The 27,369-nt window shown below is 46.7% G+C and overlaps 1 protein-coding gene across 5 annotated transcripts in view; it reads right to left on the reverse strand.

Moving 5' to 3' along the window:
* PTPRG (protein tyrosine phosphatase receptor type G) overlaps positions 1–27,369 on the reverse strand; it is a 775,417-nt gene that overhangs the window by 111,087 nt on the left and 636,961 nt on the right. For all 5 annotated transcript variants that reach the window (XM_070359914.1, XM_070359913.1, XM_070359912.1 and 2 more), the window contains 2 exons: positions 4,096–4,280; positions 1,039–1,147 (listed from right to left, as the gene is read on the reverse strand). In XM_070359914.1, the coding sequence (XP_070216015.1) occupies positions 1,039–1,147; positions 4,096–4,280 (294 nt within the window). The remainder of the gene's footprint in view (positions 1–1,038; positions 1,148–4,095; positions 4,281–27,369) is intronic.

Below are 27,369 nucleotides of genomic sequence, written 5' to 3' on the forward strand. Positions count from 1 at the left end.
CCCTGAGTCAGCAACTTCTCCATCTCTCATTGCATGCCTGGTACCTGAGCCGTCTGGTTCAAATTCAGATTCCTGGGCCTCATCCTCTGAGAGTCTGAGATGATTAGTCTGGGAGGGGCCCGTGAATGTGCATTTTTCACAGGATTCCAGACAGTGAAGCCGGATCTACAGTCTACAGGTTTCTGAGACCCCGGAAGCTGTGACATGCAAACTTCTGGCATGTTCTAGGGAAAATGTCCAAAGCCTTCATCCCAGATACATAACTCACAAACGTTAAGCAGCACTGGCCTGGTTTGTGTCTTTGAAACTGAGGATCCAGGAAGCAAAGAACCTTCCCAGGGAGGACATCAGACAGGCAGAGCAAAGCCTGATGCCCTGGTCGCTCCGTCCACACTGGTCTCAGTGCACTTCACAAAACCAGGTCTGCCAACTACAGCCCACAGGCCAGCTGCCAATTTTTGTCAATCAAGTTTTACTGGAACCAAGACTGAGTTGATCGTGGGGCAAGTAAGACAGAGAATATCCTGTCTTCATGCAAAGTTTTGATTTTTTGCTGCTGTTCATGGGTATTTTACATTGATTTTGGTTTAAAAAATATTCCATTTAAAGATGACATCTTTAATGACATCTTGATGACAAAGTTTTTAAGTGCTTCTTTAAATTCTTCACCAAAGTGAATTCTCCTCTTGCTATGCCCCAAAGCTGACCTGAAACATTCCACTAGATCCTAAATCAGCTAAAAATCCAAAGACAGTACTCCTCCACGTGACTAGGAGCTGATTCTATGATCTGACACAGTTGTAGACACATGCTCGGATCTCCATGGATGGAAAATGATGGTAATTGTGAAAAATAATCACTTCACCCTTCTTCCCCTCCTCTGGCCTGTGAAACCTCCCAGGCTTTTCAGGTGTGACTGCAAAACCCACACTGGTGTTTAGGCCAGGTTGGTAGTCTCATGTGCAAGTACCCGAACAGGAAAAAGGACAAAGCCCAAAGGAGAAGGGCTCAGGGCAGACGAGAAGGCCAGCTCCTCACCTTGGAAGAGCATGGTCTGGCTGAAGTCACTCCTCATGTCGTTGCGACACACGGCCTGGACCCGGAACAGGTAAAGGCTGTCAGGGGAGACGTGGCTGATGGTGGCTTTCTGCAGGGTGAGGAAAGGACAGGAGTGAGCTAGTGCTAAAGGCCAGAGCACACTGTACATTCGAAAGGCGAATGTAAAAGACTGTTAAGCATCACATGTAGGTTGCTGGGTACCATGGCAAAGCCCAACAAACACGACGCTTCCTCACTGACCAAAGGCTCCCTCCGAAAGGAACAAGCATTCAGAAGTAACCTCACCTGGGAATATGTTTTCAACACAAAAACATGTAGAGTAAGAGAAGGAATACCAGTCTCGACACAGATGCTGGACTCTGTCTTGGAGCGTGCCTTCAGCCCTGTCTGTACCCATGAGGCTGGGACTTGTATCAGAACTGCTCTACCTTGTAAACGATAATGATTTACCATCTAGAATCATCAAGTGCACTGAATTTCCAGGGCCGTGCTGAGTTTAGAGCAGCCACAACGAAGTCTCTGTGTTACTGTTTCCTTGCAGTTTAAAGGCACTGTTGTACCTAGACCTTGGATAACACAAGGCACGAAGCCGGAAGAATACTTGACTGGAAGTCCGAGGACAAGAGATCTACCTGTGTCATGCCACTCACCAGCTGTGTGATTCTGAGTCAGCTGCTCACTGTCTTTTGGCCTCTGCTCCCTCCAGCTGTTAAGCAGAGAGAGTAAGATTTCCCTCGCAGGGTTCTTGTGAGGGCTGTACAACACAGGTCAAGCAAGCCTCGCACATTGGTAGTCCTCACCGCACAATAGAAACCATGCCCCTGGTCTAACACAGGGGTTGGCAAGTGACAGCCCACAGCCCCAATCTGGCCCACTGTTTGTTTTTTGTAAATAAAGTTTTATTGGCACACGGCCACACCCATTCATTTCCCTGTTGCTGTGGCAGCTTTCGCCCTTCAGTGGCAGAGTCGAGTAGTTGCCCATAGATGCCTTAAATCCTAAAATCTTAACTCTCTGACTCTTTCAAGAGAAAAGTTTCCCAATCCCTGGTCCCAAGTCAGGAGCCAAATCCAGATCCCCATCCCGCAAAGCTTTACTCCAAGAGACTTTTAAAAATCAGAAAATGGAAAATGCCTAAAAAGTTGGCAGGGCTTGCTTGCCCAAAGAAACAAATAGTAAAGGCAACTGATTTTTAGAGACTCCCTGATGTTGAAATGTCTCGTCACTGAATTCTGGGCCAGGTCCAGAAAGCAGCTCTGGGAGCTTAACCACTGAGTGGGTTTCCCCCAAGGTAGCTATTGAAAACCTCTGCAGAGGCATTAACAAGTTACTGTGGCCATGCCTGCTGCCTGCTGCCTGGCAAAATGTATTCCTGGGTAGAGCGGGAGGTTGGGGTCCAGGTATTTCACTTTCAGCCTACCTTTTGGAAAAGGCAGGCAACAACACCTGTTCCCCAGGTTGGCAGTGAGGGTGTGTGTGTGTTGGGGGGATGCTGGCAAAAGCCAGGAAAATGCTTGGGAAATGTTTCTGGGCCACAAGAATCCTAAATTGGAGAAAAGCTTTGCTGCCACTAAGTCAGCACTCTCAACTTCTTGAGGAATTAAGAAAATTAATTTTGTGTGTCCCCAAAGAAAAGAACCACCCCTAGAAATCCTTATAAAAAAAGAACTTGCTGTCAAAGCATGTTTTTCTCTACATCTCTCTCTTTCTCTGAAACTCATTTATGCCTCAGTCTCTAAACCTGTGACCTCGTCTTCTGTGCAGAGCAAAAATCTTTGCTTCCTCTAAGCAGGGATTTATTAGAATTCACTCTGAGCCGGTATCTATTCATCTTTGCATGTTTAATTATCTCCCACTTAGTATAAGAAACCGAATAAGGGCCCAGCTAGTTTCTGCTGATTAACGCAAGCCCCCTCAGCTCAGAAAGAGAAACCCCCCTCCCGGACTTCTGGTCCTGACAAGAGAAAAGGTTAAAACATATCACAACCTAGGGTGCCTTTCAACAGATTCCTCTCCGATTTCATGAAGCTCATCATTCCCTAATGTGACCCAGATAACAACGTCTAGTGGGGAAATTGAAAATATAAATGGAAATGAAGTAAAAGAATCGTCATCTGAAGCAATACGAAAAGTATTATACTGTAAGTGATTGAACGGGCCCTGGGGACTCTGTATTGGGAAGAAAAAAAGCAGTAACAGTCATTAAGAATCCCACTCGGTGCTATTACATTTTTCATGTACATATACAATGATGGGCTTCATTATCCCAAAGACTTCTTTTGATTAACAATAAATGCCAGGCTTTCAAACCCAAATGTGTCGCTTTGAGTTTCTGGGCAAAGATGTAAAGACCAGCGCTTGTTGGAGTGATTGCTTTTCTAGGGGAAGAAGACTTGGCTTCTGCAAACATCTGTTCTCAAGGGCCTTGTTGGGGGCTGGCGACTAAATATTTATGCACATCTACGATGAAACACGGAACTGGGCACGTGTAGCTCAAAAGTGAAGTCAGGTATTACAGGGTCTGAGAGCCTGAGAACTGTGGTTAAATATGGCGTGGTCGCCGGGGTCTCGCAGGTAGAAGGCGTGAGGCAGATGAAATGTGACAGAAGGGAGCGGTGGGGACTGCAGAGGGTTGCCTGGTGGGGTTGACAAGAGAAGGAGTGGGGAGGAGGAGGGCAGAGGGGGAATGACTGCAGTAAAGTAGCAGCGAGTGCCTGGCCCCACTGTCCGGGGCATTTACAGTAACACTATCAGATGACGAGGGCTTCCTGACGTCTCTTTTTTAAATAATGAAAGAAAAAGCAGTCAGCTTTGAAGAGCCTAACTACAAGCAGATGAACTCTTCCTGGCGGTGTGGCCGGCAAGTGTAAGGGTGGGATGGAGCTCAAGCAGGCCTTGCAGTGCTGTCCACGGCAGTACCCGCTTCACCAGGAAGGCGGCACGCGGCTGGAATGTCGCAGAGGAAGCACCCCCGGACATGCACGGGGGCCCCCCTCATTGCTGTGGACGCCCCGACTCAGAACAAGGCGGTCTTACCAAGTCCTTGTCGCTGTCCTTGGTGAATGTCTTCTCCTTCTCGTCCTCGTTCTTGGTCCAGCTGTAGGACACCATGTAGTTCATGATGGGCGGGTGGTAGATGGTCTCTGGCTGACTCCAGGACACCTGCAGCGCGGTCTGGTTCAGCGGCTGCACCTTCATGTGGATGGGCGGGGAGCTGCAGACTGGACACAGACGGCCAAGCTCAGTGCCAAGCTCAGCGCCAAGCGGCACCACGGGCCCAATGCCCCGAGCTCCTGAAGGCCACAGCCGCAAAATGCTGGTGTGTGAGGACAGGGAGTACCCACACTCCCGCCACTTAGATCCTCCCCCTGCTAACATTTCCCCACACCTGTTTTCCCTCTCTCCTCCTCTTTCTGTACACACACACACACAACACACAGACACACAACACATAGACAACACACATTTTCCTGCTTTATCCCTGAAAACAAGTTATATACATTCTGAACTTCACTCCTTAATACTTGGGTCTGTATCTCCCAAGAATAAGGACATTCTCTTCTGTAATGGCGAGGATCCGAGTACCTGTGTGCCCCTAAATTCATGTGCTGAAACCTAATGTCCAAGGAGATGGTCATAGGAGGACGAGCGTGGGGAGACAAGTAGATCGTGAGGGTGGAGCCTCCGAGAGTGGGATGAAGGTCCTGATAAGACCCCAGGGAGATCTGATAAGGTCCTGATAAGACCCCTTCCCCACATGACAACATAGTGAGAAGACAGCTACAAGAAGCGAGTCCTCACCAGAGAGTGAGTCCAGCTCCTTGATGTCAGACCCCTCAGCCCCCAGAACTGTGAGAAATAAACTTCTGTTGTTTTAAGACACCCAGTCTATGGTGTGTGATATAGCAGCCCATGCTGACTACTCTCATACCTAAGAAAATAAACACTAACTTGATATCTGAAACATCATACACATTCCAATTTCCCTACTTGTCTCCAAAAGGTTGTCTACAACCCTTTCCCCCCACATCACAGGTTAAATTCAGTTGTTATAATGCATTAACTTCTTTTAATCTTGCCTAGTCATCTGGCCTTTGCTTCCACAACAAAATTTTTGTTAGAAACCAAGGCTGTTTGACTTGTGGAATGTCTCAACTAAAAATAGTAGATCAAATTTTACTGGAAATAGACCAGAGTGTAAACAAATAAAATTAAAAATGGGACTTCAAATCATTTTTAAAGCAAAGGCACAAAAGGTCAGGATAACTCTCTTGGGAGCAGGAGGACTCTGTAGTAGGTAGAGCACAAGGAAAAGTCAGGCTAATCCTCCCACTTATTCCTTCTGGCTGGTGGTTCTGTACCTGTCTACAGACAAGCCCATTTAAGGGCCGAGAGTGCTGAGTCAGCCTTTAAATGGCATTCTGGCTCTCCAGACGACCTCCTTCCCAGTGGCCGTGGTTCCTGCCTCCATGGGGCTTCCACTCTGAGGCAGGGTTTTTCTTTTTCTCAAAAGACATTTTTGAATTTTTTATTTATTTTAATTGGAAGAAAATTACTTTATAATATTGGGATGGCTTTTGCCATACGTCAGTATGAACAGGCCTTCGGCATACATGTGTGCCCTCCATCCTGAGCCCCTCTCCCCCTCCCTCCCCAGCCCGCTCCTCCAGGCTGTCACAGAGCGCTGGCTTTGGGTGCCCTGCGTCATGCATCAAACTCGCCCTGGCTATTTATTTTACATACGGTAACGTGAATGTGCCGTGTGTGCTTGGTCGCTCACTTGTGTCTGACTCTTTGCGACCCCATGGACTGTAGCCTGCCAGGCTCCTCTGTCCATGGGGATTCTCCAGGCAAGAATACTGGAGTGGGTTGCCATGCCCTCCTCCAGGGGATCTTCCCAACCCAGAGATCAAACTCAGGTCTCCGGCATGGCAGTCAGATTCTTTACCATCTGAGCCATCAGGGACGCACAAGTTTCACTGCTGTTCTCTCAAACCATCCCACCTTCTTCTCCCAGAGTCCAAGAATCTGTTTTTCACATCCGTATCTGCTTTGCTGTCCTGCATGTAGGATCGTCACACCATCTTTCTAGATTCCACATGTATTCGTTAATATATGATATTTGTCTTCCTCTTTCTGACCTACTTCGCTCTGTATAATAGGCCCTAGGCTCATCTACCTCGTTAGAACTGACTCAAACACCTTCCTTTTTATAGCTGAGTAATCCACTGGCCTCCTGGGCCAGACAATTCTCTGCTCCTGGGGGCTGCCATGTGCCCTGTATGATGTTTAGCAGCATCCTGGCCCCTACCCACTTGATGCCAGTATACCTCCTGCCAAGTTAAAACAAGCACAAATGTCCCCAGATATTGCCAAACGTCCCCAGGGTGGCGAACCATCCCTGGCTGAGAACTGTTGGTCTAAAGTGGGGAGACAACGATCCACCAAAGAATGACATGTACAGAGTTACGGTTACACCGGGATGGGGTGAATAAGGGGAGGAGAGCCGTGCTGTATTTTCCAAGCACTTTCTCAGGAGATTTGACTCATGCTATGCAGTCCAGGGAACGCCCCATTTGAAGACACATCCAACTGAGGACTGAGTGGACACTCACTGTGTGGGAGTCAGGGAGGAGGGGAGGGTGGGCCAAGGGACCTCAGGAGGCAGAAGGCCTGGGGGAATCAAAGGCAGGCAGCTGGATCGGGGTGCAGGAAACAAGGCGGGAGGCCTCACACACCCAGAGGGAAATTCCAGCCTTTACCCTACAGCACTCAGAAGCCATGGGAAAGACCCGAACCACAGAACCATACAGGGACGGGGGCACTTCACAAAGCTCCCTGGAGCTTCAGCTGAGCTAAGAGAGGAGAAGGGGCCTGGGAGGAGGTGCTGCAGACAGTGGGGGTGCTTGTCGAGCTGGGAGAGAAAAGGAGTACAGGATCGGGTTCTAGAGCAAACAAAGGCGATGCCATGCTGGACAAGGAGGGTCATGGGGGCAAGGGAGCCAGGGAGGACAACGCTGCGTGGTGGCAAGCAGGAGAGGGGCAGCCCCAGAGGACTGGAGCTTGGTGTTGGTTTCTCCCGGGAGCCCAACTACAAGCCAAGCAGCCCACACGAGCCAGAGTCCCCAGTGTGCTACACGAGAGCCCCAAGCCCAAGGCGGCCCTGGGGAAGATGGCTTTCCTGCCAGAAAAGCAGGGACAGGCTCTAAGGAGCCAGCTGCTGGAGAAAAGTGGAGATTGGTTTTGACAGGGAGGCATCCTTTTTTGCTCTTCAACTGCCAAACCCTGCTTCAGTCGGACAGATTCGTTTTGTGCAACTGAGACAGGAAGGAAGGGATAAATTAATGAGGCATCCCCACTGCCCTGCAGAACCCCGGGAGGCATTTCGCTGCCTGCTGCGCAAATGCCACCAGAGCAGAGACATCAAACAATGAATGTGATGGTCGGCCCCTCTGGAGACAGGGGGTGAGATGACAGGGTGCTGACACTAGGTGGCGCCAACACATCATTTTAAAAAATACCCTAAGTTTTAAAAAAAATACCCTTAGTTTCTTTATAGAGTGTCAAGGCTGGGGGACGGGCGGGGGCGAACCAGGAAAAGATCTACATTCCGATCTATCCAAATACCAATAACGAACCAAGGAAATTTATGTATTGGGAAGACTGTGTCCCCTTCAATGATGACCATGTCAGATTTTCTGACTTCTAGATCTTTTCCTCACTTTCTCCCATGTTCTTACTTATCTCCTTTATTCTGAAGATCCAATTAGGGATGAGCCGTATGGGAATGCATGTGTCTCTACCAGTTACATCACAACCACATAAATAATTCTATCACCCACAGGCGGATGCAACCATTCTTCTTATTTGTTCTTTGAAATTAAAATAGCTGGCTTTTTCTTTACTGATTAAGATGATTCATGCTAATGTTTTTAAAAAGCAACCAAAGTCATCCAAAAAAGTAAGAAGAAAGTTTTAAAAATATCACCCATAATCTCAGTATCCAGAGATAACTACTGTTAGCTTTTTGGGGATCCAACATCTTTGTACATTTTGCAAAAACATATACATACAATTTGACATAAATGGGATATAATGCATTGTGGCTCTATGAGTGAGTTTCTTGTTTTAAGTCACAGAAATATTGTCTTATCAATATTTCAGTCTTATCAATATTTCAATATGACTTATCAGGAAGAATGTGGGGGACTTCCCTGGTGACCCAGTGGCTAACATCTACACTCCCAAAGCAGGGGGCCTGGGTTTGATACCTGCTCAGAGAACTAGATCCCACGTGCTACAACTAAGAATTTGAATGCTGTAACTAAGACCAGCATAGGCAAATAAATGAATAAATAAATATATTTAAAAAAGAATTTGGTATTACTGTTTTGATGACAGTATAGAATTCCACTGTCTTAAAGGACTAGAAAATATTGGTTTAAGTTCAAAAAACAGGCAGGTCTGGCCTCACTCTAACGGGACCACCTGCCATGGGGAGAATTCAGTAACTGAAAAAAGTGTTAGGTGCTCACTCGTGTCTAACTCTTTGTGATCCCATGGACTACAGCCCTCCAGGCTCCTCTGTTGAATTTTCCAGGCAAGAATACTGGAGTGGGTTGCCATTCCCTTCTACAGGGGATCTCCCTGACCCTTGCATTGAACCCTGGTTTCCTGCATTGCAGATGGATTTTTTTACTATCTGAGCCATAACTGAAGGGGCCTCCAAAGATGCATGCTTGTCAAAGGTTATACATGGAAGCAGAGGTCAGGGGCCTGCAGGCTGAGGACCCCCAGCTAAGCCTAAGGGAAGAGCAGGTGGGGCAGGAATTGCCCTGCTCTGCTCCCTGAGACAGTGGATGTTCTGGGCCAGACTGGGAAGAAGCACTTGCAGATCACAGGGATGACTTAGGACAGGGGTGGGCACACTTGCCCTGTGAAGGGCAGGACAGTAAATGGGCATGACTTTCCCAGCCATGTGGTCTCTGTCACGGCTACGCAGCTCTGCCTTTGAAGCACAGAAGCAGCCCAGCTCATCTGTACGTGACGGGCGTGTACGTGCTCCAGGGAAACTGGTTATGGACCCTGCGTTTCCATTTCATACCATTTTCATGTGCCATGAAATATTATTTATTGATTTTCTTCAACTGCTTAACATATAAACACCACTCTCAACTCCTGGGTGCACAAGAGGTGCTGGTGGGGAGAATCTTGGCCTGTGGATCAATGGTTTGTTGGCGCCACACACAGAAGCTAAAGGGAGGCCAAATCTTTATTTGAAATACGTTTTGTGACCCCGTGGCTAAGTCGTGTCTGACTCTTTGCAACCCCATGGACTGCAGCACACCAGGCTTCCATGTCCTTCACTATCTCCCGGAGTGTGCTCAAACTCATGTTCGTTGAGTTGGTGATGCCCTCCATCCACACTGACTGCATTTGTGTTCTCTGCACTGCATTCTGCCCCCTACCCAGCCCAGAGCTGAGATCCCCCTGTGCTTAGGACCACTCGCGGACTGCCTGCAGTGAGTAATGACACTTCACTGCTAAAACGTGAGCTCCACAAGGAGGCTGCACGCTTCTGTCCTGTTCACTACACCTTCCTTGGTACTAGATCTGAGCCTGGCACCCAGTGGGCTCCCTGTAAATGTGGGCTGAATGGCCGGCGTGGATGGAACTGACTCCCTGGTCTCGCCCTGGCCCACAGGTCCCCTGTGACGTGGCCGCTCCGATGTCTCCAGCCTCACCACCTTCCTGTCCTCCTCATGGGCTCCTCTCGGGCCAGCTCCACCCAGTCTCCCTGACGCTCTGGCCTTGTGCTTCCACACTTTGCTGGCCTTTTCAGGGACACACACCCTTCCTTCCTACAACACCTCCATCAAAATTCCAACTATAGATAAAACTGGCACTGAGGTACATCACAGAAGGGACAGCTTAGAAGAGCTGGTATAATGAAGAAAGAGTGGACTCGAGCCAGACTCATAGAGACCCCTGTGTTCTCATCTGCGAAATGGGTGGCTGGTACCTGGCAGTACCCTCCTCACAGGGTTGGGGTAAAGATCACAGAGGACACTGTGGCTCAGCCAGAACCTGAGGGCCTGAGGCCCAGCGGCACGCGGACAAACCGCCAGGCCGACTTGGGGATTGCTGAGCAGGGGATTTTCGCAGAAACTAACACCTGTGGCTGGTGATTTGTTATATAAGTGAATATCGAAACACTGGCCAATAACATTTGGGTAACGAGACATATTAATACGTCTCTGGTCAGTAAGCTGTTAAAAACTGGTATATTTCACATGTAAGGCCGGCTTTTCAGTTGGGCCTGCATCCGCACACAGCAGTGGTTTCCCAGAGAGCCACCTTCAGACGCGGCTGTGCCCTCGTGTTTGCCGCAATGCCCACCACCCTCCTTTGCCTTCATTCACAGCTGCCTGGCCCTCGGCAGGAAGCAGGTGCCCAATGCCCTTGACCATGACCATCACAACTGAACCTACCACAGGGCGTCGGCCAATCCTGATACATCCTTTTGCGCAAAATCAAAGCCTTTTAACCAGGCAGGAGGCACCACACCCGGCTCTCTGAACAAACATCCCCCGTGAGGTGCTCGTGACATCAGCCTCCCCTTCTGGGGGCCTGATTACCTTCCCACTGGAGTCTGATTGCATTTCACAGGCATCTTGGCTGATGCTGGGCGCCAGCTCCAAGAATCCCTGCCTTCTTTCTAAACCACCTTTAATTATGATCCCAGCCCTCGTTACATAATGAAGAGGCATCTAGCCGAGCACCCAAGGTCCTCTGATTCTCAATCAATGTCAGGGATATTTTCTCGGCGGTTCCACAAATACATGAGAGATTCCCCCTCCCACCCCAATCCTCTTCATTTGGGGCCTTAGAGATAAACTGATGGCAGACTTTCAATGTGAAAGCCAGTGTAAGTTCTAAGTGCCTTACATGATTTGGATTTGAAATCTTCCCCGGGGGCCTCCTCCCGCCACCAGACCCTTCGAGTTTTGCGCCTGAGGCAATGGGCAATTGTTGATCAGGCGTCAAATGAACAGCATGGCTCTAACACAGGGATTGGGGCCATCCGCTCTCTCCGGGAGCTTGTCAACAGACAAGAGACTGCTGCCTCTGTGAAGTGCGGACTGGGTGGGGATGACATCACACGGACCCAGCAGAGGACCGCGGGGGAGGTAGCGGGTCCTCGTGAACAGGCGGGAACTTCTCAGCCACCAGCCTGGCCTCAGACCGCCTAATGCCAGTCACTGCTTTCTTGCCTGGCCTAGCTCAAGAACCCTTGAATGTGGAGTGCTTTAGGGAAAATTTCCAAAGCAATGGCCTCGGGGAAGGATTTCTGTTTCTGAAGGGCTGTATCAAAAAGGTCTGGGTAAACACGAAGTCCCCCAAAGCTGATCGTGTAGGACTTCAAACGTGGTATCGTGGTACTCTGGGTGGGGGGTGTCACCTCCCCCAACACTGCCTAAGAGCTCGTGAGAGGGAAACCTCATGGGCGAAGTGCCAGAACTGGGTCAAAGCAGGGTCCCAGCCCTGGCACTGGGGGGAAGGACAACACCTGAACTCTTATCTAGAAGGAGCTGCCAAGCACCTGCCAGGGGTCAGGCACTGTGCCTTCCTTGCAGACGGTCCACAGGGCCACCCTCTCCCTGAAAGATGAATGAAGACACTGGCATTCAGAGTGATCAAGCCACTGGGGTGGGCTGTGCACCCTGAGTGAGAGGAGGACTCAGAACTGGCCCCAGCCTGCCGTATTTCATACCAAGGAGATAGGTGCAGTTATCATACATACTCTATCCATAAACACCTCCCACGTCTGTTCTCCCATCTGCAAGATGCTACTGAAGAGCTTGGAGGGTCATTCAAAGGGCTTGAAAGGTGGAAAATGTCCCATACAGACACAATACACCCCCGCTCCAGTCTTGGGTCTGTGCCTCCTCCCTGGTTAATGTCGTTTAGTCGCTAAGTCGTGTCTGACTCCATGGACTATAGCCCGCCAGGCTCCTCTGTCTGTGGGATTTCCCAGGCAAGAATACTGGAGTGGACTGCCATTTCCTTCTCCAGGGGATCTTCCCGACCTAGGGACTGAACTTGTGTCTCCTGCATTGGCAGGCGGATTCTTTACTGCTGAGCTAAGTGGAAAGCCCCCTGGTTAACAATACTCTGTGCAAAAAGCTTTCTTCCCACCTGTTCTTTCTGGTTTTCTTTGTTCTCAATGACAGATAAGAGTGTGCATCTCTTGACAATTTCCAGCATAGCCTCCAACTCCTTCGAGGCCTTCTAAGACTGGGCACAGCCCAAGTACAGTTCCCCTCCATCAGAAATACTAACTAAGCTTGTGATTCCCTCAAGCCATCATGTGGAGGCTAGAAACAGGAGTGGTAGAGCAGGGTGCCCACCCCAGGGCCTTTGCTTGCTATTCTGTGACAGCACTGCAACAGTCACGAGTCCTATCTGAGGAGCCTGGTTCTGGGATGAATTTGTGCGTCTCACAAATTACATCAGCACATCCTCAGGTCATTCTGTGGGGCTGCTGGTTCCATTGTTACCTCTGTTTTAGAGTCTGAGATTCAAGATGGTCATTCACTCACTCTGTCACTGTGAAGTCAGACTCCTTCGGTTCTGGACACACCAAGTGGAGTTGGGATAAAGCTTAGGGGGAAGCATCAGGAATAAATCTATGAAACGTGCAAGCACATGCTGGCTGCTGTGTTGGAAGGATGCTATAAGACGTAGCAACTGTTAAATATTTTTTAAGCACCTACCATACGGCAAGGAACTAGGGATAAATGCGAACACAAGATGACACGGTCTCTGATCGTCTGGAGATTATAGCCCAGAGGGGAAACAGACATTAACTGCTTTACCCCAGCTAAAACTGGCTTCTTAATTTGGGGTTCCTTAGGGCTTCTGGATAGAATCCAAAGGAATGTGTTAACTCGGATGGGAAAAAAATACACTTTGATTTTTGCTAATCTCTAACTACAATTTAGCATTTCCTTATATTTCAAATGTTAGAAACTGCTGTAGTGTCAGCAGAAACTGTGTGACATCACCAATAGAGAAATCAGATACATTCCTATTTGATTGCAGTTATTGCTAATACTTCAAATTTTCCTTTATGTTCATTATTACTTTGAAATTATAATGGTTATTAGATCTGCTGCTAGGTTTTATAATTGAATGTCTTCATCAAGAAACAGATCAATTATTATATTACAATTAAAAATTACTTTCATATTATCTGAAGATAATTGGCTTCTTCAGTAATCGATCGAAAACCATCAGTATGAGAAGAAGTCGATGGGATTCACCCGATGGCTAAAAGAGTCCGTGGCATCAAAGAGGTTAAATACTCCCCGCAGTAAGGAGTATGATTACATGCTTTTAAGGAAAATGTCATAGTCACTCTGTAAAATGGTTTAATAAAGAACTCTGACCTAGATTTGAGAGACTGGTTAGGAAAAGCTTACCGAGCACAGTGATACTTGAACTGAAATCTGAACAACGATTAGGTGTTTATAATATGAGCAGGAAGGAAGGAAACTTACATATGGAAGACAGAAAGAGAGCTTGTGCAAAGTCCCTGAGGTGGGAAAATTGGGACGAATACTAGCATGACTTGGCAAGCAGAGAATGAGGAGGAGGATGGTGGAGACCCAGGTCTCAAAGGAAGGAAGTGTGTAAAGCTGAGTCCATCCCTGGCAGCTCTGACTCGAGGACCACTTTCTCAAGATGTGGGAGACCCCAAGTTTCCCCAAGCATGAGGGCAACTGTTTTCAAGTTTTAAATCTCTGCTGTTTTAAATCATGCAAATTCTAACCTGTTACAATAGAAAATATATATATTGGTCTTTGCCATGGGTTCCTGGCACATTGCTCCTAAAAATTTGTCATTTCCCAAGTGATACTAGAAACATCTCTTACTCTTTTCAAAAATTTCCTTTCAAAACTGTTCAATTTATTTAAACCAAAAGCCAAAACAAACAAAAACTAGTTCACTTCTTTTCCCCACCCCCAAACCTCACCCGTCAGTTCCCTGTATCTATGTCCTTGGTTTTGTTTTCACATATAAATGAGATCATATGGTATTTATCTTTCTCTGTCTGACTTATTTCTCTTAGCATAATACCTTCAAAGTCCACCCCGCGTCTGTGCTAAGTCGCTCTAGTCGTGTCCAACTTTTTGTGACCCTATGGACCAAAGCCCGCTATGCTCCTCTGTCCATGGGATTCTCCAGGCATGAATACTGGAGTGGATTGCCATAGCCTCCTCCAGGGGACCTTCCAGACCCAGGGATAGAATCCAGCTAACTTACGTCTCCTGCATTGATAGGTGGTTTTTTTTTAACCATTAGCGCCATCTGGGAAGCCCTTGAAAGTTCACCCATGCTGTTGCAACTGGCAAGATTTCATTCTTTTCTACAGCAGAATCAGTTCAGTTCAGTTGCTCAGTCATGTCCGACTCTTTGGGACTCCATGAACCGCAGCACCCCAGGCTTCCCTGTCCATCACCAACTCCCGGAGTCCACCTAAACCCATATTCGTTGAGTCAGTGATGCCATCCAACCATCTCATCCTCTGTCGTCCCCTTCTCCTCCTGCCCTCAATCTTTCCCAGCGTCAGGGTCTTTTCAAATGAGTCAGCTCTTCGCATCAGGTGGCCAAAGTGTTGGAGTTTCAGCTTCAGCATCAGTCCTTCCAATGAACACTCAGGACTGGTCTCCTTTAGGATGGACTGGTTGGATCTCCTTGCAGTCCAAGGGACTCTCAAGAGTCTTCTCCACCACCACAGTTCAAAAGCATCAATTCTTCTGTGCTCAGCCCTCTTTATAGTCCAACTCTTACATCCATACATGACCACTGGAAAAACCATAGCCTTGATTAGATGGGCCTTTGTTGGCAAAGTAATGTCTCTGCTTTTTAATATACTGTCTAGGTTGGTTATAATTTTCCTTCCAAGGAGCAAGCTTCTTTTAATTTCATGGCTGCAATCACCATCTGCAGTGATTTTGGAGCCCAAAAAAATAAAGTCAGCCGCTGTTTCCCCATCTATTTGCCATGAAGTGATGGGACCAGTTGCCATGATCTTCGTTTTCTGAATGTTGAGCTTTAAGCCAACTTTTTCACTCTCCACTTTCACTTTCATCAAGAGGCCCTTTAGTTCTTCCTCACTTTCTGCCATAAGGGTAGTGTCATCTGCATATCTGAGGTTATTGATATTTCTCCTGGCAATCTTGATTCCAGCTTGTGCTTCTTCCAGTCCAGCGTTTCTCATGATGTACTCTGTATATAAGTTAAATAAGCAGGGTGACAATATACAGCCTTGACGTATTCCTTTTCCTATTTGGAACCAGTCTGTTGTTCCATGTCCAGTTCTAACTGTTGCTTCCTGACCTGCATACAGGTTTCTCAAGAGGCAGGTCAGGTGGTCTGGTATTCCCATCTCTTTCAGAATTTTCCACAGTTTATTGTGATCCACACAGTCAAAGGCTTTGGCATAGTCAATAAAGCAGAAATAGATGTTCTTCTGGAACTCTCTTGCTTTTTCGATGATCCAGTGGATGTTGGCAATTTGATCTCTGGTTCCTCTGCCTTTTCTAAAACCAGCTTGAACATCTGGAAGTTCACGGTTCACGTATTGCTGAAGCCTGGCTTGGGGAATTTTGTGCATGACTCTGCTAGTATGTGAGATGAGTGCAATTGTGCAGTAGTTTGAGCATTCTTTGGCATTGCCTTTCTTTGGGATTGGAATGAAAACTGACCTTTTCCTGTCTTGATACAGTAGAATACTATTCTATTATATATATATATATATATATATATATATATATGCACACACCTTTTCTTTATCCATTCATCTTGAATTGGGGTGCTAGAGAAGACTCTTGTGAGTCCCTTGGATAGCAAGGAGATCAAACCATCTATCCTATAGGAAATCAACCCTGAATATTCATGGAAAGGACTGATGCTGAAGCTCCAATACTGTGGCCACCTCATGTGAAGAGTCAACTCATTGGAAAAGATCCTGATGCTGGGAAAAATTGAAGGCAGGAGGAGAAGCAGGCAACAGAGGATGAGATGGTTGGGTAGTATCACCAACTCAATGGACATGAGTTTGAGCAAACTCTGGGAGACGGTGGAGGAAAGAAGAGCCTAGTGTGCTGCAATCCATTAAGTCGCAGAGTTGGACAGACTTTTTGTTGCTGAACAGCAACAATCAATGGTCACTTAGGTTGTCTCCATATCTTGGGTATTTGTAAATAATCCAATGAACATGAGGGTGGATTTATCTTTTTCAAGTTAGTGGTTTTGTTTTCTTCAAACAGAGAGGAAAACACACCCATACCCTGGGAGGGTGAACACGCCCGACAGCAGTGCCAGAAGGTCCTGTGCTGGGGACCTGCTCAGACCTCACCCCACGTCCCCCTTCACCTCTGTCCATCTGTCACCTCATCACACCTTTTGAAAAACTGGCAAACATACCTCCCTCTGTTCTGTGAGCCTCTCCAGCAAATTAATCAAAGCAGAAGAGAAAACAACGTGAACCTCTAGTTTGTAACCAAATCAGAGAGAAGTTATGGGTAATTTGGGAATCCGCTCCTTGGTGGCTGGCATCTGAAGTGGGGTGGGAGTGGTCTTGTGGGCCAGAGGCCAGGCAGTGTGAGAGCTGGGTTACATGGTAGGACACTCAGCTGGTGCTGCAGAGAATTACTTGTGGGGAAACCCCTGCCCCTACATTTGGTGACCAGGAATGGCCTAAAGGTAAAGGAGAAACACCCAGGAGGTGGAGAACCTACCCAGGAGGGAGAACGCAGTTTTCCTAACACATCCCTGGGGTTCTTTTCTACATCCCCCAGTGGCATCCCCTCTATTCCCAAGAACAAGCTTTGGTGTGTTAATACAATTCAATTTTTCAGTCAACAATTGAGTACCAGAAGCTGTGTGAAAAATACCATGGAAGACAGCAAACTGGAAAACTTTCTCATCCAATCAGCTGTCTCCATGGTGCATATGATGGAGTCACAGGCTCCAAACACATCAGGGGACTTCCCTGATGGTCCAGTGGCTAAGACTCCACGCAACCAATGGAGGCGGCCCAGGTGTGATTCCTTGTCAGGGAACGAGATTCCATATGCCTCTAAAAATTTCACATGCCACAAATAAAAAAAGATCCTGCATTCCACAAGAAAGACTGAAGATCCCATGCACTGCAGCTAAGACCTGGCACAGCTGTAATGAGTAAACAAATATGAAAAAAAAAAAAAAACCCAAAAATCACAGCAGCAGCCAGAGTCCTCCAAACACGTGGGTTTGACTTTCCCACATTCTGCTCATCCAGACCTCTCCCTCTTCCTTGGAGTCTTTGTGTCTGCACGATATCCGTCTTCCTCTGAGAGCTAAAGGCCAGGGAAGGTACCTCTGTCCTGTGCAGGAAATAGCATTGTTCAGCTTGGCGCTAAGGGAGGTGGCCAAGTTCAGAGTGACATCATCCCAGTCCTGCCTAAGAAGAGCTGCCTCTCAGACCCTGGGTGCAAGGCTGGATTCCATGCACCCCAGAGCCCTTCCCTCCATCCCAACATTAACATGCTGTGCTTGCCAGCCAAAAGGGCACAGCAGACCTATCCCACTTTAATTGAGCACAGCATCGTTTCTCCATGGTACCTCTTAACTTCACCTGCAGTCTTGCTCTAAGTCATGGGTTGCAACGGAGGGTCGGTACCAGAAAGCAGGCTGCAGGCCTGAGGTGGGCAAATGCACACTGCCCTGAGACTGAAGCCGGGCCTTCTCTTGACTAGTCTCCTAGTTCCCACGGCTGACGTGATGTTACGGTCTCGTTTATCATGAAGAAACAGCTGACTCATTGGAAACGATGCTAATGCTGGGAAAAACCGAGGGCAAGAGGATAAGCAGGCGACAGAGGATGAAATGGCTGGATAGCATCACCTACTCAATGGACATGAGTTTGCACAAACTCTGGGAGATGGTGAAGAAGAGGAAAGCCTGGTGTGCTGCAGTCCATGGGATTGCAAAGAGGCAGATAGAACTTAGTGACTGAACAACAAAAGCTATCCTCAGGACTGGGAGACTTTTCTAAATACCACCCAAGATCTAAGACCCCATGAGCTATCTTTTTAAGTGATCCCAATGGCCACGTCAACAGAGCCACAACTACCAGTGTGGCTCACTGATGTGTTTAGCCAGGCTTTTATTTAAATCTTTGATTCTACATGACTATGACTCTGCAAGTCACAGTGCTTTACTCCTCTGCTTGAATTTGGTCCTTAAAGTACTTTTCCTCTTAGAATTAGGGATCACTCAGGTACCAACTATATCTAAAAGGAGTGTTCTGGCTCTCACCTGACACTCACCTTACCAGCTCTGAATCTGATTCCTGGCACCTGCATTTCTTACTCATTTTGGCTCAAGGAAGCCACTGGATGTGCTCCACTGGTTGAATTCCAACCTTGTTTCAATCCCTAGATGTGGCACCTGTACCAACAGGTCATTTGGTAAGGATGGCCCTCTCTGGTCTGGTCCAGGGTCTTCCACGTCTGAGGACCGGCCTCAAGCAGACCCAACTGGCCTTGGGTAAGAGGATCCAAGAGATTAGAAATGCCACTTCCATGGGAGAAACCAGGATGTGATCAAACAGCGCTCCTAGTGGGCCCCAGAGGGGAACTCACCTGTGCAGCATCTGGGAACAACAGCCCCACTTCTGCCTCCTAGCTACCCCCTCCCCACCCCTGGGCACACAGATCCAATGCTCCAAGGAGCTGGGCTTCTAGGTGAATGGCGAAAACCAACAGTTTGAGATGCTCAGCATATTCCTCATGGAGGACGCTCCTCTCTTCTCGGAAGCCGTTTTTGCATGGAAACCACGGGGCTCCGTGCACTTGACAGACAACACCTGTTAGCACCCAGTGTCGATGGGGAGACAGCACCTTATCTACCACAGCCGTACACGTGACACGGGCCATGACGCTCATGTGGGTCCAAGCCAGTGCTCTGGAATCACAAAACCAGTCCTGAGAGGACCCAGGAGTGAAGCCAGGAACTGTGACGACCCTGGCTATGCTTAGAAAAAAAGAGGAAAAGATGGGGACTTCCCTGGTGGCCTGGTGACTCCACATTCCCAATGCAGGGAGCCCAGGCTGGATCCCTGGTCAGGGGACTAGATGCCACATGCTAAAACTAAAGAGTTCACACTAAGACTAGTGCAGCCAAATAAATAGATACGTTTTTTTTTTCTTTTTAAGCGAGAGAAAAAAATGATTCCAGAGGCCTCATCGTGGGCTCCCGCCCTGTGCCTTTATATACAGTCTCAGGTGCTGGGGTGTGACAGCACTGCTTAAGCCCTGAAAAAGCCAAGGGTTTGGGCCACATTCCTTGTACCTAAAGAAAAACCAACCTCAAGGAGCTTGTGTTTGCTCATGGAAGAATGAATGGAAGAATGGAGCAGATAAATCGTCCATCTCCCAGCTACTTTCCTCGCAGGACTCCGCGGGACGCACGCAGGCATCTCAGCGCCTCCTGCTTCTTGGGCTGTGAACCGCTAGTTAGCGACAGAAAGGGGAAGTATGTTGCTCTGGAAGGAAGGATACTGGTGGCCTTTATTAACTTCCAGATAGCAGTTCGCAAGCACCACAGCGCCCACACAAACAAACCCAATGTCACGGGAGGTTTTTTCTAGAGGGCAGAGAAAAGCTGAAGCTGTGAGAGGGTGGTTATGTTGGCCCTGAAGGTGAAACTCTGCCTACCTGCTTGGAGACAGAGGATTCAGTAATTAGGGGATATCGATAAAGTGTGAAAATGACAGACGGCCGCTGGCGTCTGGTACCAGTATCAGCTCAGCAACTCCCAAGCCATAAAGCGATCTGCTGGGGAGCATCCTGACACCAGTGTCTGACTCATTCGGCGCCTCCTTTCTCTGCTTTTAGCAGTGGTGAAGGAGTTGGGTAGCATGGTTGTTCCTTGGGACTGAGAGGAAAGCCTTCTTTACATGGTGTTGTCATGCCTTTCCAAATCCTAGAGGCTTTTCTGATTTCAGGTCCTGGGAAAGGTGTGAAGTGCTCACTGGCTAAGTTGTATCCGACTCTACGTGACCCGATGGACTGTAGCCTGCCAGTTCCTTGGTCTGTGGGATTCTCCAGGCAAGAATACTTTGTTATTTCCTCCTTCAGGGGATCTTCCTGACCCAGGGATCTGAACAGGCGTCTCCTGTATCTCCTGCACTGCAGGCGGATTCTTTATCACGAAAGCACTGGGGAAGCCTTGGAGAGGTGCGGAACCCTACTCCAAGTACCTGGCCATGCTCCTGCCATTACAGCACCTAGTCTGGGCTAGGTTATAAATGCCTCAACTGTGCCAACTCTTGTAGCAAGCATTCTTTTACTCCTGGCCACCTGGCATGTATTGATTAGCTGCATCCATCCATTCCAGTATTTCCTGTGGAGCTAACAGTGAGCACTGCACCCACTCTCTAACAAAGGAAAACCAACACAAAACAAAACACAGGAACAACTTTACCACTTATGGAGCTTATAAGGTAGTGGGAGAGCTAGGTATTAGGGGAAAAAAACACACACGTGAATGTAAAATTTCGATGTTGAGAAGTGCTACCAAAGAAAGGTACCAACGCCTTGACAGTATCTGGTCCGAGGTACTCTGTCTCACTTAAAAGTCAGGGAAGGAAATGTGATTATTAGCTCCATGCTACAGAAAGGAAACGGAGGCTTAGACACTTACTAGAGCAAAGACATGCAGGAGTAAACGACTGGCCTGGAATTTGAGTCCAGATGTGCTTGACTTCAAAATCTACATTCTTACCCACCGGGCCTTCTATCGTCTCCCCATTCATTCATTCATTCAACAAACAGTAACTGTTTGCTTATGTTTTAGGAACTGTGTCAGGTCCTGTTGATTCAAAGATGCACAAAATCCTCAGTCTAGGAGGCTCTACCATTCCCATCAAGTGGGTTCACTGACCCTCCCTGGGAGCAACCCTGTGATCAAGGCCTCAGCAGCTCCTGCCTTGAGGACTTAAGATAACCTGTCAAAAGTAAGCCAAGCAGATAAAGAGAGTCCAGCGATGCCTTTCAGGAAGATAAACTTGATCTTTAGGAAGGGTATCTGATTGCCACAAGGACGTTTAGTTTTAAAGCTCCTTCATTCAGAGAAGGAGTAATAAACTGTGCTGCTCAAGCTACCTGATGACATTTAAAAACAGAGGCCACTGCTTGTGGATCCATACGGGAGCTGGCAGTCCCTCGTGAAATAGAAAGAACACCGTATCTGAACACAAAGGGATCTGGGTTCACGTCTCAGTTCTACCTCCTTGCTGGGAGGCTCTGAATGACCACCTGTTCTCTCGGAATCTCAGCTATCTCATCTGTTAAACAGTAACACCGCATTTGTCTCTTTGCTTGCCCCCACCAACCCTCCATCCAAAGTGTTAGTAAAAATTAGACACTCTACAACAAAATGCAACCCTAACAGATGACTTTTACCTTCATCTGGACTGCCCTCATCCAACCAATGTCATCCTGCCAGGAGTATTTCTATCAGCCTCCGGCTGTCTTGCCAATTTCACCCCACGTCCTCTGCAAACATTTCTCACCTAATAGTCAATGATGGATTTAAAACCCTGGTCAGATGGTTCTACAGCCCTGCTTAGAACCCTTCAAAGGCATCCCATGGTTATAAGAACATAGTCTTAAGTATTCCCTTACCAAGGAAGGTCTTTTGAAATCTCACTGGTTCCTATGCCTCAGGCAGGGCCTTTGCAAAGGACTTTCCCCTCTCAGAACTTTGTAGACTAGCCCACCAGTTGGCCATAGAGAAGGCTGAGTGCTGAAGAATTGATGCTTTCAAACTGTGGTGCTAGAGAAGACTCTTGAGAGCCCTTTGGACTGCAAGGAGATCAAACCAGTCAATTCTAAAGAAAATCAACCCTGAACATTCATTAGAAGGACTGATGCTGAAGGTGAAGCTGCAATACTTTGGCTTCCTGATGCAAAGAGCCGACTGGTTGGAAAAGACCATGATGCTGGGAAAGACTGAAGGGCAAGAGGAGAAGGATGACAGAGGAAGAGATGGTTGGATGCCATCACTGACTCAATGGACATGCAAATTCTGGGAGACAGTGAAGGACCGGGAAGCCTGGAGTGCTGCAGTCCATGGGGTCACAGAGTTAGACACAACTGAGCGTTAGAACAACCACCCTATCCAGGGAAGCTGCTTCCCCACGGCCTCACTACACTCTGCCACTCCTAGCAAACCACCCGATTTCATCTGCAGAAGAATACCGGAGCTTTATCATTGGCTAATCTGTTCGTTTCTTTCTTCCCCTTAAAACTTAAGCTCCAAAAGAGACTCTTCTTCCTTGCTCAGCCTTATGAGATGCTCAACAAATATTTGGTAAATGAATGTGAATCCTGACAGAGGCTGTTTTGAGCATTAAATAAAACATATATGAATTGAAAAGGCCAGGATAGCATTTGGTCCATGAAAACCCCTATGTAGCCTTTTAAACCATAGGTGCAGCAGGCACAGCTCCTAGAGAAAGCTCTTCATTGTAGATGACGTTGCCTGAGACATGAAAAGAAATTCACTGCCTACAAACATGAGCCCAAAGTAGTTAAAGCTACATTAAATGTCAAGTATCAACTTTATGCCAACCAATCAAGGGAAACTTATACCAACTCTCTACCTATTCACATAAAATTAATCATCATGGGATATCTGAGCATGAAAAAGTGTTTGATAGAACATGGCATGACCTTCAGCAGTATGAGAACCCAGAATTGGAGAGAACAGCATTGAAACATATACATTACCATATGTAAAGTAGATATCCCGTGGGGGGTTGATGTATGACACAGGAAACCAAAGCCAGTGCTCTGTGACAGCCCAGAAGGGTGATGTGGGGAGGACAGTGGGAGGGGAGATCAAGAGGGAGGGGACACGTGTATATCTATGGCTGATTCATGTTGATGTATGGCAAAAGCCATAATATTGTAAAGTAATTATCCATCAATTAAAAAAAAAAAAGAAAAAAAAGTATGAGAAGCCAGGATGTTGGAGAGTCTTAAAAAACCAGCTGTATTTTTTTTTAACTTCTTTCTTAATCACTTTCAAGATGGGCATGGCAACCGACTCTAGGATTCTTGCCTGGAGAATCCCTATGGACAGAGAAGCCTGGTGGGCTACAGTCCATGGGGTCACAAAGAGTCAGACACAACTGAGCCACTAAGAACAACAGAACAGCAATTTCCCTCCAATGAAAAAAAAGAAAAAAAAAAAGTATGAGAACCCAGGATGCTGGAGAATCTTAAAAAACCAAGCTTATTTTTTTTTTTTTTTTTCTTTTTACTTCTTTCTTATTCCCTGGAGAAGGAAATGGCAACCCACTCCAGTACTCCTGCCTTGAAAATCCCATGGACAGAGGAGCTTGGTGCAGGCTACTATCCACAGGGTCGCAAAGAGTCGGGCACTACTGGAGCAACTTCACTTTCTTTCTTTCTTTCTTAATCACTTCCAAGAATAAAAAGTAACAGCTAGTAATAGTTACTTTTTAAAGAAAAGTGAAAGTGAAAGTCGCTCAGTCATGTCCAACTCTTTGTGACCGCATGGACTATATACATCCACAGAATTCTACACGGCAGAATACTGGAGTGTGTAGCTGTTCCCTTCTCCAATCTTCCCAACCCAGGGATTGAACCCAGGTCTCCCACATTGTGGGCAGATTCTTTACCAGCTGGGCTACCAGGGAAGCCCAAGAATGCTGGAGTGGGTAGCCTATCCCTTCTCCAATGGATCTTCTCGACCCAGGAATTGAACTGGGGTCTCGTGCATTGCAGGCAGATTCTTTATCACCTGAGTTACCAGGGAAGCCACTTTTTAAAGAAGACAGGTAACAATCTTCTAAGGGGCTGCATTTAAAATGTTATTTTCCTTATACTTCTCTAAGCTGAAACTTTACAGAAGTACTAAGGTAACTTTTGGGAAGAGTTTCTGGGAGTGCAGCTGCCTACAAAGGAATTAAGTGCTCATATCAGAATTTCTTTTATGAAGATAAACTGATTCAAGCTCATTAATCTGGTGAGTGAAAATGATTAAACTGAAAATAGAACAACATTAATATTTTCTCCCAAAATAGCAGAAAACCATGATTTCAATGTCAAAGTCTTTTGAAAAGCAACATGGATTTACTTCGTTGTTTGCTAATTTGGGTGGAAAGCGGGATGCTCTTTCTCGATGTGTTCTGATTTAAAATAGGCTAGTTACTTAGGCATTCTCACACTGGTACATGTCCTTAAAAACTGCCTTTTAACCAAGAAAGGAAGCAATCTTTAGCGCTAAAAATATAGCTAACAAAGAGATTCCTCCATCAGCAAAAAAAAAACAAAAAACAAAAAACAAAAATCATTCTCCAAAAACCATGGCAGTGGTTTTAGGAGACTGGGCAGGACCCTGGCAGCTCACTGTCCTCTTCCTTTGCTGTTATTACATTATCCAATGTCATTTTAATTAAGCCATCAAATCACATTATCAGATCAAGTGGTTTTGATTCCACTGTGGTTTGAACAGGTTTCATTACATTAATAAACCATATGTTTCATGTTGTTGGAAGCAAAGTTATTTTTCTCTGTTCACTGTTCCAAAAGCCTTCACAATAGACGGTATTCAGCACTTCATCACCGACGTGCTCTTCCATGTGCTCGGGATGTGTTAAGAGTAACTAAAATGACAGCCCATTAAATCTGAAAGTCTATCCAAGTTATTTACTGACAAAGGGCAGAGTGGTGACTTGGATGTCCCGTGAACATTCACTGAGCCTAAATATTGTTTCCATTTCCTGGAAACTAGAGCTTTATATTTTTTTACAGATGATATCCATTCTAAGTCTGTCTCAGGCATCAGTACAAGATTAGGATGACGTTTCCCCCTCTTTGGGTGTCATGGGCGGCCATGCATCTCCTGCTTGGGTCTGAAAGCTTGATTCTGCTTTTTCTGTTCCAGTATGTCAGATCATCCCGACAGAAGGGCAGGATGGGGGCACCTTAACTCAGGCAGCCTCCTCCACGGTGCTGCTCAATGAACACCAGTTGATGATCACAGCCAGCAAACGAGGGAGGTGGGGCTCAGTCTACTGAGGCTCTGCTTATACATCTGGGGTGGAAGATGAGCAGATCTTAGGGTGGACTGGTCAGTGAGTGGTTACCAAGCTAATAAACCTCTTGCAGTGCCTTGGAAAGGCAGAACCAAGCCATGGACACTCTCACAGTCATGACCACCATGAAAATACCTTCAAACACGCCTAAGATTGGATTTCTCCATCCAAGTCTGAGCCATCCCCGAGAGCAGGGGTATATAAACTATTGTTCCATGGCTAAATCTGGACTGCCACCTATTGTTACAAATAAAGTTTTATTAGAAGACATTTTCTACACTTACTCATTTATGCGCTGTCTACAGCTGCCTTGATGCTACAGAGGCAGAGCTGAGTAGTTGCAACAAGAGATCACACGGCCCAATACCTGGTCCTAGATCAAAAAAGCTTACTGGGTTTCCCTGGTGACTCAATGGTAAAGAATCCACCTGCCAGTGTAGGAGACATGGGTTCAATCCCTAATTCAAGAAGATTCTACATTCCACAGAGCAACTAAGTCCAAGTGTCACAACTACTGAGTGTACACTCTAAACCCCTGGAGCTGCAACTATAAAAGCCCACATGCCCTGGAGACTTTGCTCCACTAGAGAAGCCACTGCAATGAGAAGCCCACACAATGCAACTGGAGAGCAGCCCCCACTTGCCACAGCTAGAGAAAAGCCCACATAGCAATGAAGACCTAGCACAGCCAAAAATCAATAAAGGGACTCTTCCTTTGTATTGGCTCTTCTCTATTCAGATCACTAAGCTTGATAATCCAAGCCCCCCCAGGCTTCCTGATAATTGCCAGCACTGGTAGCTGGCTTTCAGCCTTTGGTGCCATGAAAATACCTGAGTTTTCTTGGGGGGATATAAGGAGGAGCATTTGGTCATGTGGACCATGGTTCTATGACATTTAAAACAAATAGAAACATTAGCAATAGGGAAGGAAGTTCCCTGGTGGTCCAGTGGCTGACTCTGCGCTCCCAATGTAAGGGGCCTTGGTTCGATCCTTGGTTGGGGAACTAGGTCCCATATGCTGCAGTTAAAGAGCTCACACGCTGCAACTACAAGAACCTGCACGCAACAACTACAGATTCCGCATCTGCTACTAAAGACATCCTGTGTGCCACAAACAAGGCCCGGCACAGCCAAGTAAACACATAAGTATTAAAAAAAACAGGGACATCAGTAGTCATCAGATCAGATCAGATCAGTCACTCAGTCATGTCCGACTCTTTGTGACCCCATGAATCAGAGCACGCCAGGCCTCCCTGTCCATCACCAACTCCCGGAGTTCACTGAGTAGTCATCAGGAAAGTGCAAATCAAAACTAGAAAGAGATACTATTTCATATCCATTAGGATGACTACAACAAAAAAGATATCTAGCAAGTGTTGGTGAAGATGTGGAGAAATCAGAACCTTCCCACGATGCTGACAGGAATGTAGACTGGTACCGCTGCTTTGGGAAAACTGTTTGGCAGTTCTTAAAAAAAACGAAAACATAGAGTTGCCCTATGACACAGCAATTCCACTCCTAGGCTTATATCCAAGAGAAATGATAACATTCATTCACACAAAAATGTGAACACGAATGTTCAAAGCAACAATATTCATAATGAGCCAAAACTGGGATCTATCTATTGACAAATGGATAAGCAAAATGTGGTATATCCATACAATGAGGTATAGTTTGTTCATGAAATGAAATTCTGACACATGTGCAAATATGGATAAATCTTGAAAATATGATGCTAAGTGAAAGAAGCCAGAGACGAAAAAGTCAAGTATTGGAGGATTCCATTTAAGTGCAATCTCCATAACAGGCAACTCCATACAGACAAAAAGCACATTACTGGTTTCCTGGGCCTGGGCAGGAAGCAGGCATGGGAGAAAAAGGAGTGACTGCTAAGAGGGATGGAATTTCTTTTGGGGGTGACAAAAAGTCCTGAAGCAGATACTAGTGATGATCACATAACTTTGTGAATACAGAATACCACTGAAGGGTACACTGCAAAAGAGTAAACTATATGGCATGTGAATTAAATCTCAATAAAGCTGTTATTTTAAAAAATCAAACAGGGATACTATTCAGCAGTAAAAAGAAATGAGCTACTGATCCACTACATGGATAAATCCTAAAAT

This window comes from Bos mutus, chromosome 22 (assembly GCF_027580195.1).
Source record: "Bos mutus isolate GX-2022 chromosome 22, NWIPB_WYAK_1.1, whole genome shotgun sequence".
NCBI classification, from domain to species: Eukaryota; Metazoa; Chordata; class Mammalia; order Artiodactyla; family Bovidae; genus Bos; species Bos mutus.